This window comes from Nicotiana tomentosiformis, chromosome 1 (assembly GCF_000390325.3).
Source record: "Nicotiana tomentosiformis chromosome 1, ASM39032v3, whole genome shotgun sequence".
Classification (NCBI taxonomy): domain Eukaryota; kingdom Viridiplantae; phylum Streptophyta; class Magnoliopsida; order Solanales; family Solanaceae; genus Nicotiana; species Nicotiana tomentosiformis.
Window position 1 is genome coordinate 115,552,157 of NC_090812.1, and position 17,724 is coordinate 115,569,880.

The 17,724-nt window shown below is 37.8% G+C and overlaps 1 protein-coding gene across 1 annotated transcript; it reads right to left on the reverse strand.

Annotated features, from left to right (window-relative positions):
* Nucleotides 1–15,371: 15,371 nt before the first annotated feature.
* LOC138908899 (uncharacterized) lies at nucleotides 15,372–17,392 on the reverse strand. Its single transcript, XM_070199617.1, has 3 exons — nucleotides 17,190–17,392; nucleotides 16,224–16,812; nucleotides 15,372–15,419 (listed from the first exon to the last, which is right to left on the reverse strand). The coding sequence occupies exons 1-3, from the start codon at nucleotides 17,390–17,392 to the stop codon at nucleotides 15,372–15,374; spliced, it is 840 nt and encodes a 279-aa protein (XP_070055718.1).
* Between the last annotated feature and the right edge of the window lie 332 nt (nucleotides 17,393–17,724).

Consider the following 17,724-nt stretch of genomic DNA (forward strand, 5'->3'; position numbering starts at 1 on the left):
AAAAAATATACAAAATAGACGGTCACTGTACAATTTATATACAATAGAATGTCACTATACAAAATATATACAAAATAGACTGTCACTGTACAAAATATATACTAAATAGACTTTACTATACAACATATATACAAAATAGACTGTCACTATACAAAAAATATACAAAATAAACTGTCACAATACAAAAAATATACAAAATAGACATTTTCGGGCTATTAGATGTAATATGTTTGGGCCGAAGGGCCATTTCGTGTAAGTGAGAAAAAATATGGGCTATTAAAATTTTGAGCGGCTATAGAGGGTAGTTTTCTATTAAAATTTTGAGGGGATATAGAGGACAATTTTTTCATAATATAAATAAATTATAATATGAAAATTGTCCTCGCCAAGCTTTTCAAGTTAGGTTCTTCAATTTTACTTATTTCTCTTTAAATTTTCTAACATGGTATTGTAATTTCATTTTGCAATAAAATAATTCGGGATGACACTGGTTGACTAAGTTCTTATTTGTTTGCACTTAATAGAGATCTTAAACTTAATTATTCAGATCTCAGATATTAAGCGCGTTTGTTTTTAAAGTCTGAATCTTAATTATTCAGATCTTAATAATTAAGTATGTTTGTTTTTTTAACTTCACAACCACTTAATGGGTATGAATGGGTCTATATGATTAAAATCTATAACAAAGACTTAATTTCATTAAGATGCTATCATCCATATTCATTATTAACTTGCGCCACCGCAGACTTAATTTCATTGAAATGGTATCATCCATATTCATTATTAACTGTCGTCACCGCCTACCATTATCAACTACCACCATACCATCCATCACTACCATCATCCTCAATCATAGCCGCCACCATTATCTACTACCACCACCCGCCATCCCCACCAGTCCCACCACCATCATTCCCAATCACAACCAATACTCTTCCACCTCAACTACCATAACTATCCACCCTATCACCATCCATAGCTATAGCTGGCATTGTCCACCCACCACCTACCACCTACTACCACCTTCCTCAATAACAATTACCATCACCCGTCATTATTAACTATCACCACCCATTACCACCATCCTCAATAATGATCGCCATCACTACAAATCATCACTAGCTACTACCCTGAACCACCACCGTCAACCAAAATTATCATCAACCACCGTCTCTAGTCGGCCTTCACAAGCACCATCGTTAGCCATCACCACCAGCAACTACCATATTTTAAAACACTATAGATTTTATTAATAAAATATTATATTAATTAGTATTTCATTTGAATTTTATGTTTATTAACTTTTAAATAAAGATAAAATTTATATATTCAGATGTTAAAAATCAAACAGTCTTAATTATTTAGTATTCAGATCTTCATACACATCTTAATGTTCAGATGTGTATTCAGATTCAGATATCTTAATCTCAATACACATTTTGATATTCAGATATGTATTTAGATTCAGACGTGTTAATCTTAAAAAAAACAAATGAGGCCTAAGTATACTTTAGACTAAGCGATCCTGTTCGTTTTAAATGACACCGTTCCAAGGCTCATTTGTCTAAATCAGAAATATACAACCAAATGAATTAACGCACAAGAATTTTTGTACATGTGACTTCTCTAGGACAGAGAACCAGATTGGTCCCTATCAAGTTGTGTTATTTAGAGCCAGTTTGGCCGTGAAATGTTTTTCATTTTTTTTTTAAATTTGTTTTTACTTTTTTTCGAAATCAGTATAAAATTTTTAATTTTCATTTGAAGATAAATTTGAAAAACTCCAAAAAGTTATTTTTTAAAATTTTTACTCGGATCACTCACAAAAAATTTAAAAACAACTCAAAATTATATTTATGTCCAAACACAACTCTAATTTTCAAATAACATTTTCACTAGAATTTGTTTTTCACTTTTTTTGAAATTTTACAATTCTTATGTCCAAACGCTCGTATTACATATTAAATATATAAAGTAGTAATATACAAAGAGCGTATATAATAGAGTGTTTTTTTTTACGAAACAGCGTTGGATGGCATTGTTCTCCTACATTTGAACATGTTGAGTCTAAGTCGACATGCTGTTGAACTTCAGACGAATGGCGAAATACTATTTTTAATGGCCAAACGGCCCCCCTGTTTGTCCATAAAAAAAAAAAAAAATCTTTTTTTACTTTTTTTTTTCTTTCAAAAATATGTTCATCCATGAATTTTTTTAAGTTTTTGAAAAAAAGTCAAAAATGAATTTTTTTAAAAACCACTTTTTCCAAAAATTTCAGAATTTTTTTTTTCTCACTTATAAAACTACAATATTTTTTCAAGTAAAATGCATGTCCAAACATAATTTCAAATATCACTTTTCAATTTAACTCCAAAAACTATTTTTTTTCTTTAAAAAATTACAATTTTTTGGCAATCAAAGTTTTAAATTTCACTTGAACTTAAGTTTTGGAAATACTTTGGAATTTGAAAAACTTCAAATTTTTTTTTTTTAAAATTTCAAAACACTCACAAAAATTCAAAAACAGTTCCAAATTTGTATTCGGGTCTTCGATCAGGGCATCGAGCATGGATCTCGATACTAGCCCTCGAGCCTTACCTTCGATCATGTCCTCGAGCTGGACCTTCGATCGTGGCTTCGATCTCAAGCTCGAGCGACCTCCTTCTAGCTGGCTGTGTAGGTGGAGTGGCAACTGGTGCGGTAACGACGGCCTGAGAAGTCTAGGGGCCCTGTGGACTACGTGGAGCTTGAGTGGTCTGTGGAGGTGCACCCCTCCTGAGTCTGGGGGGTATGTTAACTCGGGAAAGAGAGGAGAGGGAGGCCAAGAGGTCACGAGAGTCTGGCACATATAGTGGTACTCGTGCCCTAGCTACAACTCGTTAAGGTTTCAAGGCTAAGTATTGTACATTTCTTCAATTATTGCATTATTTCAGGATCAAATTAGTTCACTTGTCTAGAAACCACGTGTAAATTCAACTGTACCGTTTTAAGGGTAAACAGTTTGGTGATGTCCAAATTTGAATTTTGTTTTTTTACTTTTCTCCGAAATTTCACAATTCTTATGTTCTAGGATCAGATGTACTGGTTAGATGTGCAAGGATGTAGAAGAAATTAATGAGATGTGGATGCCGATTCCAAATAGACATGAGGCATTCGTCGGCTTTGTTGTAGTTGACATCATTACGGTCCAATTTTTGATGGGATTCACACAGCATATTCAAGGTAAAGTGAACATCTTCACAGATAGTACTCATATTTATTGAATTGCTGTAGGTTGAATATTTTTGGGTAAATAAACATTTTTATTACCAAGTAAACTTTTACAGCCCAACCAAAAGAAAGAGAAAAAAATCAAAGACTGAACTGGACATGAAGCCCCAGCTACAGTTAGCTACATTTTGCGGGCCCATTGCCCTTCTTGTCACCCCCTGCCAATCCAAGATCATGTTCCAACTCTACTAGATAAAGAATTAAGAGATGATAAATAGTGTCTTTAGTAGATTTACAAATGCACAAGTCAATGTATCTCTTGTGCTTAATATTCCAAATTTAAGACGAATAGCCATTTTGGTGCTTGATCTAGGATAATAATTGCATATTAGTTTCCTCCATGGAACCTTGCCCCTCAGTTTGTGGTGTATTGTCTTGACTCTTGATGGAGAATGGTCTCATTTGCTGCAAACCAGTTAATATGGATACCATATTCTATCCTATACTAGTAATGCTCTCTTTAACATCTCACTTCCTCCTGTCTAAAGAAATTTCCAGCACATAGCCTCACTTTTATCATCTTAATAACCTTCTTGGGGAGTATCAGTGGCGGACCCAGGATTTTGTGCAAGCGGGTTCAATCTTAGAAGTACATAACTTTAGTCGTAAAATAGTAGTTATCAAGTGGGTTCAAATAAAATATTTATACAAAATTTATGCAGCTTTAATCGTAATTTATACATATACACAGTGTTATTTTTTGACGAAGCGGATTCAGTTGAACCCCCTTTGCACCATGTGCGTCCGCCACTGGGGAGTATAAAGTCTCGGACCATTAAGTTTGAATGGCAAATAATACAGACTTTATTTATTAACTGAATCCTCCCAGAGTATGCCAGATGATTTATGGAACAATTGTTTATTTAGTTTATTCAATTCAATAAAGTACTATTTTAAATAGATAATTTGTTACATGTGTGTCCTTTAGTTATGTAGTTGACACTTTAGTATATGGAGTCTTAGCTCATGCACAGAAGATTAAATTGCCGGTTCTCATAATTAATAAACTATGTTCACGATCGAAAATATTATTGGGCAAAATATCTTGATGATTGTAGTACAAGATTATAGTATAATTTGTCTTGATTATGGGAGTGATTTTACTCCGACTTCTTCTGCTAGTATAGGTGTATATTGAACGGACAAAGTAGAGAAAATATATTTTTGTACTGAATATATATAAAATATTTTCTCTAATTCATTGAATGAGCTTATACTCCTAATCTTGATATAATTATTATGATCAATGTGATTTGTTTATTGTTTTGATTTATCAAAAGGTACAATTCTATTCAGAGTTAGTGTATGCCTGATAGATTGGACAATAACGAATAATATTTGTGAAATAATAATTAGTTGATAGAATCCATGATTCGTTTTTGAGTTTGATGATACCCCTTTATGTAAGCTTGCAAGTTTTTATGTGAAAACCCGGCCGATGGATTTTGTATCCATCACATGAAATAGTTTAAGCGGAATTATAAAAGATTTAATTAGTTGATTAAATTAAATTATCAGTGATTTAATTTAATTGATTGGTATTTGGGATCTTAACAAGATGAGTTAAAATAAGTGTTAGTGAATTTTTGAAATTCATATTGAGGAGTTCAATTACAGTTTTTAGTGGAAAAAACTGTAATTAATTATTGTAGGAATTAATTCATGCAAAATTTTGAATTAATACTATAATTAGTAGCCTCTTATTATTTATGTGGTCCCTGCTATACCTAGTAAAAACCTGAACTGACTTAGGTAAAAAGTGACTTAAGAGAAAAGTCATCCAGTAGAATTAGAGTAGGATTCCTACTTGCACAAGCAGAATCCTACACGTTTTTGGAGCCCTTTTTGGCTGAAAAATGAGTCTACATAAGGAAGATATTTTTAACTCAATAACTAACTTTGAGAGTTGTATTGTTCTTGTCCACTCAAAACAACTTCGTTCAAAGTCTTACTAGCACCATAGCAGAAGATTGCAGCCCTGGATTCTTGCTCTGTGGAGGACCTGTGCAACGATTTCAAGAGGTTAGTGGTTTCTAATCTCGTGATTGTATCATTGTCTAGTTTACATGTATTTGATGCCTAAATTATATGCTTGCTTCCGCTGCGTATGTTCTAACAATTGGTATCAGACTCCGTCTTACATCTAACTAGATAATGTAATACAACATGAATAGAGTAATATTAAAACAGTTTGTTTAATGATACATGTTTGGTATGATTATTCTATGTCAAAAAATGCGACTGTTTTATTAGTATTTTAATTCTGAAATTATGAATTAGAATACATATGCATAAACAATGGTGTTACATTTAATGACAATCTGTTTAGTTGCGTTTTTGTCTATAATCACATTATTGTTTTAATAAAAACGTGGTTGTTTTGAATGCTATTAGTTGTGAAATTATGGATTAATATACGGAATTATGAACAGTGGCGTTTTGAACGGGTGAAAAAATTCTGTTTTTTTATAATTTTGTTCGAAAATAGTTTTTTATATAACACTGTAATAATATTATTATTTTGAGTTCTGAAATCATCAATTAACATACATAAGTATATTATGTGATTTGAACGAGTCAAAATAATCAAAACCCTAAAAAACGCCAAAAACAGAATTCTACAAATAGGTCATGAATTTGGAATTATGAAATTCTGTCGAACTCCGATTGACCTCAAATTTAGTAGGTTCATCGGAAACGACCCAATGAGCAATACGCATCAGCTTTACTCATGACGTACATCGTTGTTTGGGCATTCAGGGTCGTTTAGATGAGTTTTTGACCATTTTTCTATTTTCTGAATAATAAGAAAACAGTGATGGTAGGGTTCAATTCCCATGGTTTCCAATCATGTTTTACAGTAATATAATGAATTTATATGTTGACATAGGTCTTCTTCCATATCGGATAAGTTCATTATAGGTGATTACTGTAGCTTTGCCTCTAGTTATTTCATTACTTGTATTAACTCTTCAACTGAGTTACATGTTGATTCAATGAAAACTAGAGTTTATAAAAGTGATATTTACCTATCTTAAATTAACAGTTTACTCTCCATTTGAGTTGGTCCTGTTTTAATTTATGGGGTAAATATCTTACATAACTCATATATTTTGCATGATTAGTTAAGTTTCCCTAACGAATCTAACTGTTCAATGAGCATGGTTATATGTGTAATGTGCTGTTTTGAATTTAATTATTCTAAATTCATAACTAATGATCTATTTAATGTGAATATCTCTCAGATTAACCATGTCTTCATTCAACCCACTTACCTCAATTTTGAACCAAAACAAGTTAGAAGGACCGAATTATGTTGATTGAAAAAGGAACCTTGATATTGTCCTAACTGCTGAAGGTTACAAATTTGTAATCACTGAGGAGTGCCCAGAAAAACCTGATAAAAATGCTACTGATGATTAGGTTAAATCCTATGACAAATGGGTCAAGGCTGATGAGATGGCGCGATGTTACATTCTTGCCTCTATGGCGAATGTTTTGCAACATCAATATCAGTCTATGGGGTCTGCTTATGACATGCTCGAAAGTCTCAAAGAGATGTTCGGTGAGCAAAATCGTGTGACTAAGAAGACAGACATGAAAGCCCTTTTGAACACCAAGATGGTTGATGGATCATCGGTCACGGACCATGTTCTGAAGATGATAAGTTTTCTGAATGAACTGAAGGTCCTTGGAGCTGTGATTGATAAGGAATCTCAAGTTGAGATGGTCCTTCAGACTCTGCCTGACAGTTTTCAATAATTTCGCTTGAATATAATATGAACAAAATGGATTTGTCACTGGCGAAATTATTGAATGAGCTGCAAGCGACAAAATCTATCATCAAATAGCAAGCTCCAGTTGTGGCACTGAATGTTGAGAAATCTTCGGTTTCTAAGTCGAAAGGCGGTAAGAAAAAGAAGAAGGCTCAAAAGGGTTTGGCACCTGGAGGTGCGGATGGTGTGAAAAAGCCCAAAGAAAAGTGCTATCATTGCACGCAACATGGGCATCTCAAAAAACAATGCCCTGCCTATCTGGCAAAGTTGAATAAACAAGGTAATTCAAATTTAAATGTCGTTGAAACTTGTTTAGCGATTGTCTCTATCATGTTTTGGTGTGTATATTCAGGAGCCACTAATCATATCTGCACTACTATGCAGGGGTTTCAGGAAATGCGACGACTAAGTGAGAATGAAGTTTGCATTTTTCAAGCCAATGGCGAGCCAACACCAGCTTTAGCATTAGGCGATATTAGAGTTTCGTTCAGGAGTGATAGATTTTTAGTTTTGAAAGATGTTCTCTATGTACCTTCTATTAGAAGGAATTTGATTTCGGTTTCGAAAATAATGGATGCTGGTTATAATATTGATTTTGCTAATAACTCTGTTGTTCTTAAGTTTAATAAACATTTTATCTACACTACTGCTAGAGTACATGACCTTTTTATTCTTGATATATCTCCTCATGTGCTACAACTACCAAAAGAATTAAATAACATTAATCTACCACATAAAAGAAAACCTATTTCTGAATTGAGCCAAACTTATTTATGGCACTTACGTCTAGGTCATATAAATCTAAATAGGATTTCGAGATTGGTCTCTGATGGACCTTTGAGTTCATTGAAAGTGGAGGCACTGCCAACATGCGAATCCTGTTTAGAAGGTAAAATGACCAAGAGACATTTTCCCTCAAAAGGAAATAGAGCATGCGATAAGTTAGAATTAATTCACTCTGATTTGTGTGGCCCTATGAATATACAAGCAAGATGTGGTTTTCAGTATTTTGTGACTTTCACAGATGATTACTCAAAATATGGATACATTTATCTGTTGTGCCGTAAATCTAAATGCTTTAAGAAATTCAAAAAATTTGAGACGGAAAAGGAGAAACGACATGATAAATATATCAAAACATTGCGATCTGATCGTGGTGGTAATACCTTTCTGCGGAATTCATTAAATGTCACGCCCCAACCTCGGAAAGCGCGACTGGCGCTCAACCGAGTGAACTCAGCCGAGCAATCCTGGCAGATACTTTCTACCCAACTCACCCATGATCAAGAATAGACGTGATTTCATTGATTATACAGTAGGAAGCTCATTCAAGCAATACTAAATTGTTTCATTAGCTATTTCGCCTTTCAGTCTCAAAATACACATATTCTTATAGTCCGAGTGGAACAAGTGATCAAACACAACATAACTTGCTTAACATTCTCTACACCCATATACAACCCACTTAGTGTCTACAGATTCTCTAAAGATACAAAGGAATGTAAAGATGGTGCTAGAAATAAGGCCCCGACTATACCTCAAAAAGTGACCATAATATAAACAAAAGGTACAATACATGACCCCGGAATGAAATAGGGCTCACCGAGTCAGCTGAGAAGAGGATGCAACACTATCTGTGATCAACATTGTCTACTATGTAACCACCTACATCCATTTAAAGATGCAACGCCACCGGCAAAAGGGACGTTAGTACTGGCGAATAGTACTAGTATGTATAATTAAACACTATCTCAATAGAATGAACCATAATGCAGGGGGAGACAGTCAATAATGCAATATGAGCTTTAAATAACACTAAAACATTCAAGTTAAGGATCACATAGATTTTTAAGTCAATTCCCGCATTGTTAGGTAGGATGGTTTTTAGTGCCAATATGCCATAATCCACAATACCACTGTGTTCTTACACGGAGTCCGATCTCGGCCCAATCGGCTAGGCCATCTTATTTGAGACATCAACAATTTTCACAACTTCATCCACAATACCAATGTGTTCTTACACGGAGTCCGATCGGCCCGATCAGCTAGGCCATCTCATTTGAGACATCACCCCTTTTCAATCAGTCATCTCAATTCATATTTCTCTCCCATCTTTTCAATACAATGGCACGAGTGTCCCCAATTAAAAAGTTATTCTTGGCGCTTGGCCGTATTTCATGATTCAAGTTCTTTTCCACATTCCAACGTTATGGTTAGAATCAATAACAACACGGTTTTTTGATTCAAGACTTATGATTTCACATGTGAGCAATTTAGAATCTAAGGCACATAGAGGCTTTTCACACAATTTAACATAACAGTCTTTAATCGAATTTGACTTGAATCCTAGGCATTTTTAGCACATATTCAAAGTTTTGAACATTTCCTCAGATGATTAGATAACATGATGAAAGCATGGGAGTACATATTACATATATATTTTCAAAACAAGCACATTTGGGATAAAAATTTCTAGGATGTTCAATTTGGGACTTGCATCGATTTCATGAATACCATGGGGTTCAATTCTAAGAAGAACGGGTTTAGACAACATACCTTAATTGAGCTTCTTAAAACTCTAAGATGTTTCGGAATATTAGCAACTTCAATCTATTTTAGAAATATAGCAAAATTGAACAAAATATTAGGAAAACGATCATGATTCTAGCTCACTTGAGCATTTTATGAAACACTATGTGTGTATTAAGGTTCCATGGCCCTTTTATGAAAAACTTTATTATCCTACACCCCATTCTTTTCTCTCTTTAACTCACAACCTCCCCACGTACCTTAAGAATACATGCATGTATGGTAAGTACTCCTATCCCCAAGAACTACCTTACTAATTGCCCATTCTAGTAACATTTCGAAATTAAGAGTTTGGTGATAGAACCTTACCTCATAGGATGAAGACCTAGAGTGCTTCTCTTGATAAACTTCAAAGGTTTATGCAAGAATTGAAGTGTAACTTGATGAAGATCACTTTCTCCCTCTAGGACTCTCTCTCACACTTTAGAGTATCAGATTTTGCTAAAAAATGGCCCTTTACATCTATTTTAATGAAGTAGGGTCGAGTTTTAAAAACCTAAAAATGAAGCTCCAGAACAGGTTCTGCTATCGCATATGCGACCTCATATTATGTGGTCCACGAAATGACCGCGAAATTGGGGTGCCAAAACTGGAGAGGAACTAACCAGGTCTGCGGTCACTATACGGTTCGCAGACCTATTCTGCGGTCGCATAATGCACCGCAGAACGGTTCTTCGCATAGTGCACCGTAGAACCTCCCTTTGAAAAATCCCAAGGCGGTATATGTGACAAGAGTGCAGCCCGCGAAATGGTTATGTGGTCGCATAATGGGACGCAAAATGATAATAAACTGGCCTACAAGACTGCTCCACTCTGCGGCCATTCTGCGGTCCGCCGAGTGGTTCTGCGGTCGCAGAACGGACCGCAAATATGCCTACTTCTGCCCAACATTTTCCTTCAACTTCCCAGCGCACTGTTCAAGCCAAAAAGTTCAAACCGTGGCTCGCAAGCTCGCCATGAAGAATTTCTACTATTATTAACCTCTACGCCTACTTCGGCATCACGAAAATCCGAGTTTTTTAAGGAGAATCTTTTACGGGTCCTTACATCCTCCCACACTTAAGATCATTCGTCATCGAATGAGGATCAGGTTCCATTATTAGCACCTTATACAACTCAGTTTTTCATACCCCACACCAGCAGCCCCAAATTTAAATAACTCCCCAAATTTCCAAAACTTTCGCGAGAGTTTCCTTTGTAACTAGGCCTATCCACCTGTCAGAGAGCCCCAGAATCACATCCTAAAAACATGTACACAATCCAACGATGTAACATAACTCATAACAATACCAACCATGGCTACATGTAAGCAACATATAATCAAAAGGAACATCTTTACATTAATTGAACAAGTGATACAAAATTCTTAGGCGACAAGTTCATAAAAAGGATTACATAGCTATTCAAACAAGTAAGGATAATTCTTCTTCTTCATCTCTTCCTCGGCCTCCCAAGTGGCCTCTTCAACCTACTGGTTTCACCATAACACTTTCACAGAGGCAATTTCTTTATTTCTCAACCTTCGGACTTGTCTATCAAGAATGGCAATTGGAATTTCTTCATATGACAATTCTTCATTAACCTCAAGGTTCTCAACCGGCACAATAGCTGACGGATCTCCAACTACCTTCTTCAACATAGACACATGGAATACCGGGTGCACTAATGACATCTCGGGTGGTAGCTCAAGCTTGTACGCCACCTAACTGATCCTTTGGATGATTTTGTACGGTACGACATACCTCGGACTCAATTTCCCTTTCTTTCCAAACCACATTATACCCTTCATGGGGGAAACCTTCAGAAATACCCAATCATCTTCTTTGAACTCTAAATCTCTGCGATGAACATCCGAATAGGATTTTTGATGACTCTGAGTAGTTCTCAACCACTCCTTAATGATTTTAACTTTTTCCATAGCCTGATGCATGAGGTCTGGCCCTATCAACTCAGCTTCCCCAATTTTGAACCACCCAATGGGAGATCTACATCTCCTACCATATAATGCCTCAAATGGTGCCATCTGAATACTAGCATGAAAGTTGTTGTTATAAGAAAATTCTATGAGTGACAAATGATCATCCCAGCTACCCTTGAAGTCAAGAACACAAGCACGCAATATGTCCTCGAGCGTCTGAATAGTCCGCTCTGCCTGCCCGTCAGTCTGTGGATGGAAGACTGTACTAAGATTTACCTGAGTACCCAAACCATGCTGAAATTTCTTTAAAACATTGGTCGTGAACTGAGCCCCTCGATTGGAGATGATAGAAACTGGAGTGCCATGCAGTCTGACTATTTCCTTGATATACAACTGAGCATACTGTTCCGTTGTGTCGGTAGATTTAACTGGCAAGAAATGTGTTGATTTCGTGAGTCGGTCCACGATCACCCAAATTGAGTCAAACTTGCACGGAGTACGCGGTAACCTTACCATGAAGTCCATATTAATCATTTCCCACTTCCACATTGGAATTTCTATGTTCTGTGCCAACCCACCAGGCCGTTGATGTTCGGCCTTCACTTGTTGACAATTTAGACACCTTGCCACGAAGTCAGTGTAAGGCCCCATAAAATTTTGTAAAAGAAAAATAATGTTTCATGGTACCGGACTAGGCTTACGTGTTTGAGGATTGTAGAAATTCTCCGCGGCGAGCTTGTGAGCCGCGACTTGAACTTTTTGGGTTGAACAATACACCGGAAAGTAAAGAAAAAGTTTTGGGAGAAAAATAATTTTTGCGGTCCATTATGCGACCGTAGAAGTGAGGAAGGAGAGGCTCAGTTTGGATGCAATTATGCGGTCGACTATGTGACCGCATAACTGCTCTATGGTTCATTATGCGATCGTGGAACAGGTCTGCGGGCCGCATAGTGACAACAGAAAGAGGCCGATTTTTGGCCGGTTTTGGTCACCAATTATGCGACCGATATGCGGTCCGCATATCGATTATGCGATCACAAACTTTGTTCCGGAGCTCCATTTTTGGGTTTTTAAACCCGACCCTATTTCGTTAAATACACACTTTGAGCCATTTTTGAGCTATAATCTGATATTTTAGAGTGAGAGAGAGTGCCTTAGAGTGAGAAGGTGTTCTTCAATAATTGTTCTTCACTTCTTGCTCAAGTTTTGGAAGATTAAGAAGGGAAACTCACTAGGTCTTCATCCTAGAGGTAAGATTCTACACCCTAACCCTCAATTTCGAATTTTGTCTAGAAATGGGTAATTAGCAAGATAATTTTTGGCATGAGAGTTGTTTATTTTACATGCATGTGATATCAAGGTGTGTAAGAAGATTGTTGAACTAATCATGGTAAAGATTGGGTTGTGGGATGATGGAATCCTCCATCAAAGGACCTTGAAACCTTATGCACACCTAGTGTTTGATAAAATGCTCAAATGAGCTAGAACCATGATCATCTTCCTAATTTTAGTTCAACTTGTTATATTTCTAAAATAGATTGAAGTTGCTAAAAGTTCCGGAACATTTAGAGTGTAAGGAAGCTCAAGTGAGGTATGTTGGCTAAAATCTTCTTTAAGAATTGAAATTCCCATTATCCTTGTAAGTTCCAAGATATTGATGACAAATCGAGTATTCCGATAAGTTTTGTGATAAAGATATATGTTCAATTCGTGTTTCAAATGCTCTTATCACATTGCATCATAAATTGAGGATGTGTTCCAAAATATAGATTGTGTATGTATATGTTATAATTTCATGTTGTGATTTATGTGGAAGTTATTATGCAAAGTTGTGTAGAGATTGTGATTGTGATACACCTCCACCCATATATATTGGGGTGAGGCAGTATGACCGCTTTGTGTAGGGATTATAGTATTGTGGGATTGCATCTCCACCCATATACATTGGGGTGAGGTGGTACGACTGCTTTGTGTATAGTTTTATTATTGTTGTGGCACCACCACACACACACACACACACACACACACACACACACACACATATATATATATATATATATATATATATATATATATATATATTAGGGTGAGGTGGCATAGCCGCTTTGTGTAGGTATTGGTATCATTGATATATTTCCACCCGCATACATTGGGGTGAGGTGGCATAGCCGCTTTGTGTAGGTTCTTGGTATTGTGGTTATACCTTTACCCGCATACCTTGGGGTGAGGCGGCAGGGCCACTTGAGTAGAGTTGTGGTATTGTGCTTACACCTCCACCTGCATACATTGGATGAGGCGGCGTGGCCGCTTTGTGTAAAGATGGTTACAGAGGATCTCATCTTAAATCCTATAATTGTTATCGACAGCTCTTAATAATCTTGCTCTGGTTTAAACTGTTATTTATACTATTCTATAGTCTCCCTGATTCATCATATTCATATTGTATTTCTGAATTCTTAAATTGGTGTTTGGTTTTCATACTAGTACTATTCGATGGTACTAACGTCCCTTTTGTCGGGGGCGCTGCATCTTTAAATGGATGCAGATGATTCCACAATAGGAGATATTGAACAGTGATAGCAGTACATCTTCTTCCCAGCTGACTTGGTGAGCCCCACTTCATCTCGGGGTCATGTATCTTTGTTCTTTGTGTATTCTATTTGAGGTATAGTCGGGGACTTGTTGCCGACATTACCATTGTACTCTTCTTTATCTATAGAGGCTCCGTAGACATAGTGTGGGTTGTGTATTGATGCTGGGAAAGACAAACTATGTTATGTTGTGGTTGTATTACTTGTCCTATTAGAGACTTTAAAAATGATGAAAACCATTGGTAATGAATTGGTATTGTAGAAATGATCACATTTTTGTCTAATTAATGAAGGATATGTATTATATTCATTCATGGATGAGTTTGGGTAGAAGGAAATCCAACAGGCTTGCTCGGTCAGGTTCACTCGGTTGAGCACCGGTCGCGCTCCTCGGTTTTGAGGCGTGACAGTCCGCCACATTCCTTTTCATGTCATTCTACCAATAGACTTCTTTGAGAACGTGATACATCTTTTTAGAACCTGGATGCACGGAATACCTAGAAGCGTGAGCCTCGATCATGATTATTTCCCGGAGACCATCTATATTCGGAACACATAGTCACCCTTGGTACCTTAGTGTACCATCATCCATGCCAAGCGCAAAAGCCATAGTCTTATGTTTTGAATCCCCTCCTTCAAGTGCACCAAAAATGGATCGTTGTATTGCTTCTCTTTGACTTCCACAACAAGTGAAGATTCAGCCCTATTTTGCACAATTGCTCTTCCTTCACTGGAGACCGCAAGATGAACTCCCAAACTGGCTAGTTGGTGAACCTCCCTGGCTAACATCCTTTGACATGCTCCAAGTGAGCCAAACTACCCATAGATTTCCGGCTAAGAGCATCCGCCACCACATTGGCTTTCCCCGGGTGATATAGAATATTGATGTCGTAATCCTTGAGTAACTCAAGCCATATTCTCTGCCTCAGATTCAACTCCTTTTATTTGAAAATACATTGAAGACTCTTGTGGTCCGTGAATACATCCACATGGACCCCATACAAATAATGACGCCAAAGTTTCATGCAAAAACCAGCGCCGCAAGTTCTAAGTCATGAGTTGGATAGTTCTTTTCATGATTCTTGAGTTGCCTAGAAGTATAAGCTATAACCTTGCCGTGTTGCATTAATACACACCCAAGCCCAATTCTTGAAGCATCACAATATACCACAAATCCATATGTACCCTCTGGCAGGGTCAACACCGGCGCTGTAGTCAATCTCGATTTCAATTCCTAGAAGCTCCTTTCACAAGCATCAGACCATTAAAACTTAACTGTTTTTTGAGTCAATTTAGTCAACGTTGAGGCAAGAGTAGAGAACCCCTCCACAAACTTCCTGTAATACCCTGCTAAGCCTAAGAAACTGTGAATCTCGGTTGGCGTTATAGGTCTAGGCTAATTCTTTATTGCTGAAATCTTTTGAGGATCAACCTTAATTCCTTATCTAGATACAACATGACCCAAGAATGTGACAGATTCGAGCCAAAATTCACACTTTGAAAACTTCGCATACAATTGGTGTTGATGAAGAGTCTGCAAAACTACCCTGAGATGATCGACATGGTCCTCTCGACCTCGTGAATACAGAAGAATATCGTCAATGAATACTATCACAAAGGAGTCGAGGAAAGGCTTGAAAACCCGATTCATAATATCCATGGAAGCTGCTGGGGCATTTGTTAGACCAAAAGACATTATCAGAAATTCAAAGTGCCCATACCGGGTTCTGAAAGCTGTTTTTGGAATATCCTGCTCCCTGATCTTCAATTGGTGATATCCGGATCGTAAATCAATTTTGGAGAAGTATCTAGCATTCTGTAACTGATCAAACAAATCATCTATTCTTGGTAACAGGTACTTATATTTTATTGTGACTTTGTTGAGCTGCCGATAGTCAATACACATCCTCAGTGATCATCTTTCTTCCTCACAAAGAGGACTGGTGCGCCCCATGGTGACACACTCGGTTGGATGAAACCCTTTTCTAACAAATCCTTCAATTACTTCTTTAGTTCCTTCAATTCTGCTGGTGCCATCCTGTAGGGCGGAATAGATATAGGTTGCGTGCCTGGCATCACATCAATCCAGAAATCAATCTCCCTATCTGGCGGAATCCTAGGGAGTTCATCAGGAAAGACCTCTGGAAATTCATCAACTGGCACAAATTTGAGTGTAGGTGCCTCAACAGTGGTGTCTGTAACTTGGACCAAGTGATAAATACACCCCTTATTAATCATCTTCGTGGCCTTAAGGTAAGAAATAAACCTACCCTTCGGCACCACATTATCCCCCTTCCACTCAAAAACTGGCTCATTAGGAAATTCAAACCTCACAGTTCTAGCTGGGCAATCGAGCTTGAAAAAACATGAATAAAGCCAATCCATCCCCATAATTAGATCAAAATCAACCATCCCCAATTCAATGAGATCGGCCACAGTGTCCCGACCACTCACCATGACAACACAACCCCTATAAACTCGTGCGAATACTATAGACTCGCCAACCGGAGTAGATACAGAGAACGGCTCAGGAAGTTGTTCCGGTTCTATCCCAAATTCCATTGCAACATAAGGTGTAACATAGGACAAGGTGAAACTCGGATCAATAAGAGCATATACACATGAGTTTGGACAGTCAATATACCCGTGACAATATCTGGAGAAGCCTCTGCACTTTGGCGACCACTCATAGCATAGAAAAGGCTGGGTCCTCCTGAACCCTACACACCACCCTTAGCTGCACCATGCCCTGCTGGTGCTGGAGGGCCTCGAGCTGAAGGGGGTGCTGAAGATGTAGTAGCTGCAGAACTGGATGGTTGTGTTGTGCCCCTGCCCGCATCCTGGCGAGATGAACAACACTCCCTCTGAATATAACCCCTCAATCCACACCCGTAACATATAGGTAGGTCCATGTAGTATATCCTCGAGTGCATATTCCCATACATGAGGCATGTGGGCCTCCACTTCTGCAGTAATCTCCCTCTTGATCGGCCCCGCTGGTGTGGTCCCTTGTTACCCTTATTGGGCCTGAAATGACTCCCTTACAGCTGACTGGGCCCTGCTAGCGGTGCACTGGCTGAAGACTGAGCAAAAGACTGGGATGGCCCTGATGACCCTTCCCTGAAAGCTGATCTTCCCCCACCAAATGACTCCCCAAAGTTGCTCGCGGATCGGGCCTTGCTGGTACCCTCTCGCTCCCTTCTGTTCTTCAACTTACGGTCCTCTGTAGCTTGAGCAAATGCTACCATTTTCCTATAGTTCATATCTGAATTCAAGGCAACTGTAGCGGCCTCATTGATAACAAGGGGCTAAGGCCCTGCACAAACATGCACACTCTAGCCTCCATAGTAGGCAACATGAGAACGACATATTTAGGCAGACGCGCGAACTCTATGTGATACTCCCACACACTCTTACTCCCTTGCTTATGATTCTAAAACTCTGCGGCATGGGTTTCCCTAGTCTTGGTAGGCAAGAAATGGTCTATAAAGGCATCAACAAACTTATTCCACCTCGCTGGAGGGCTACTCTCCTCCCGAGAGTCCTCCCACGACTCAAACCAAGAATATGCCACTCCTTT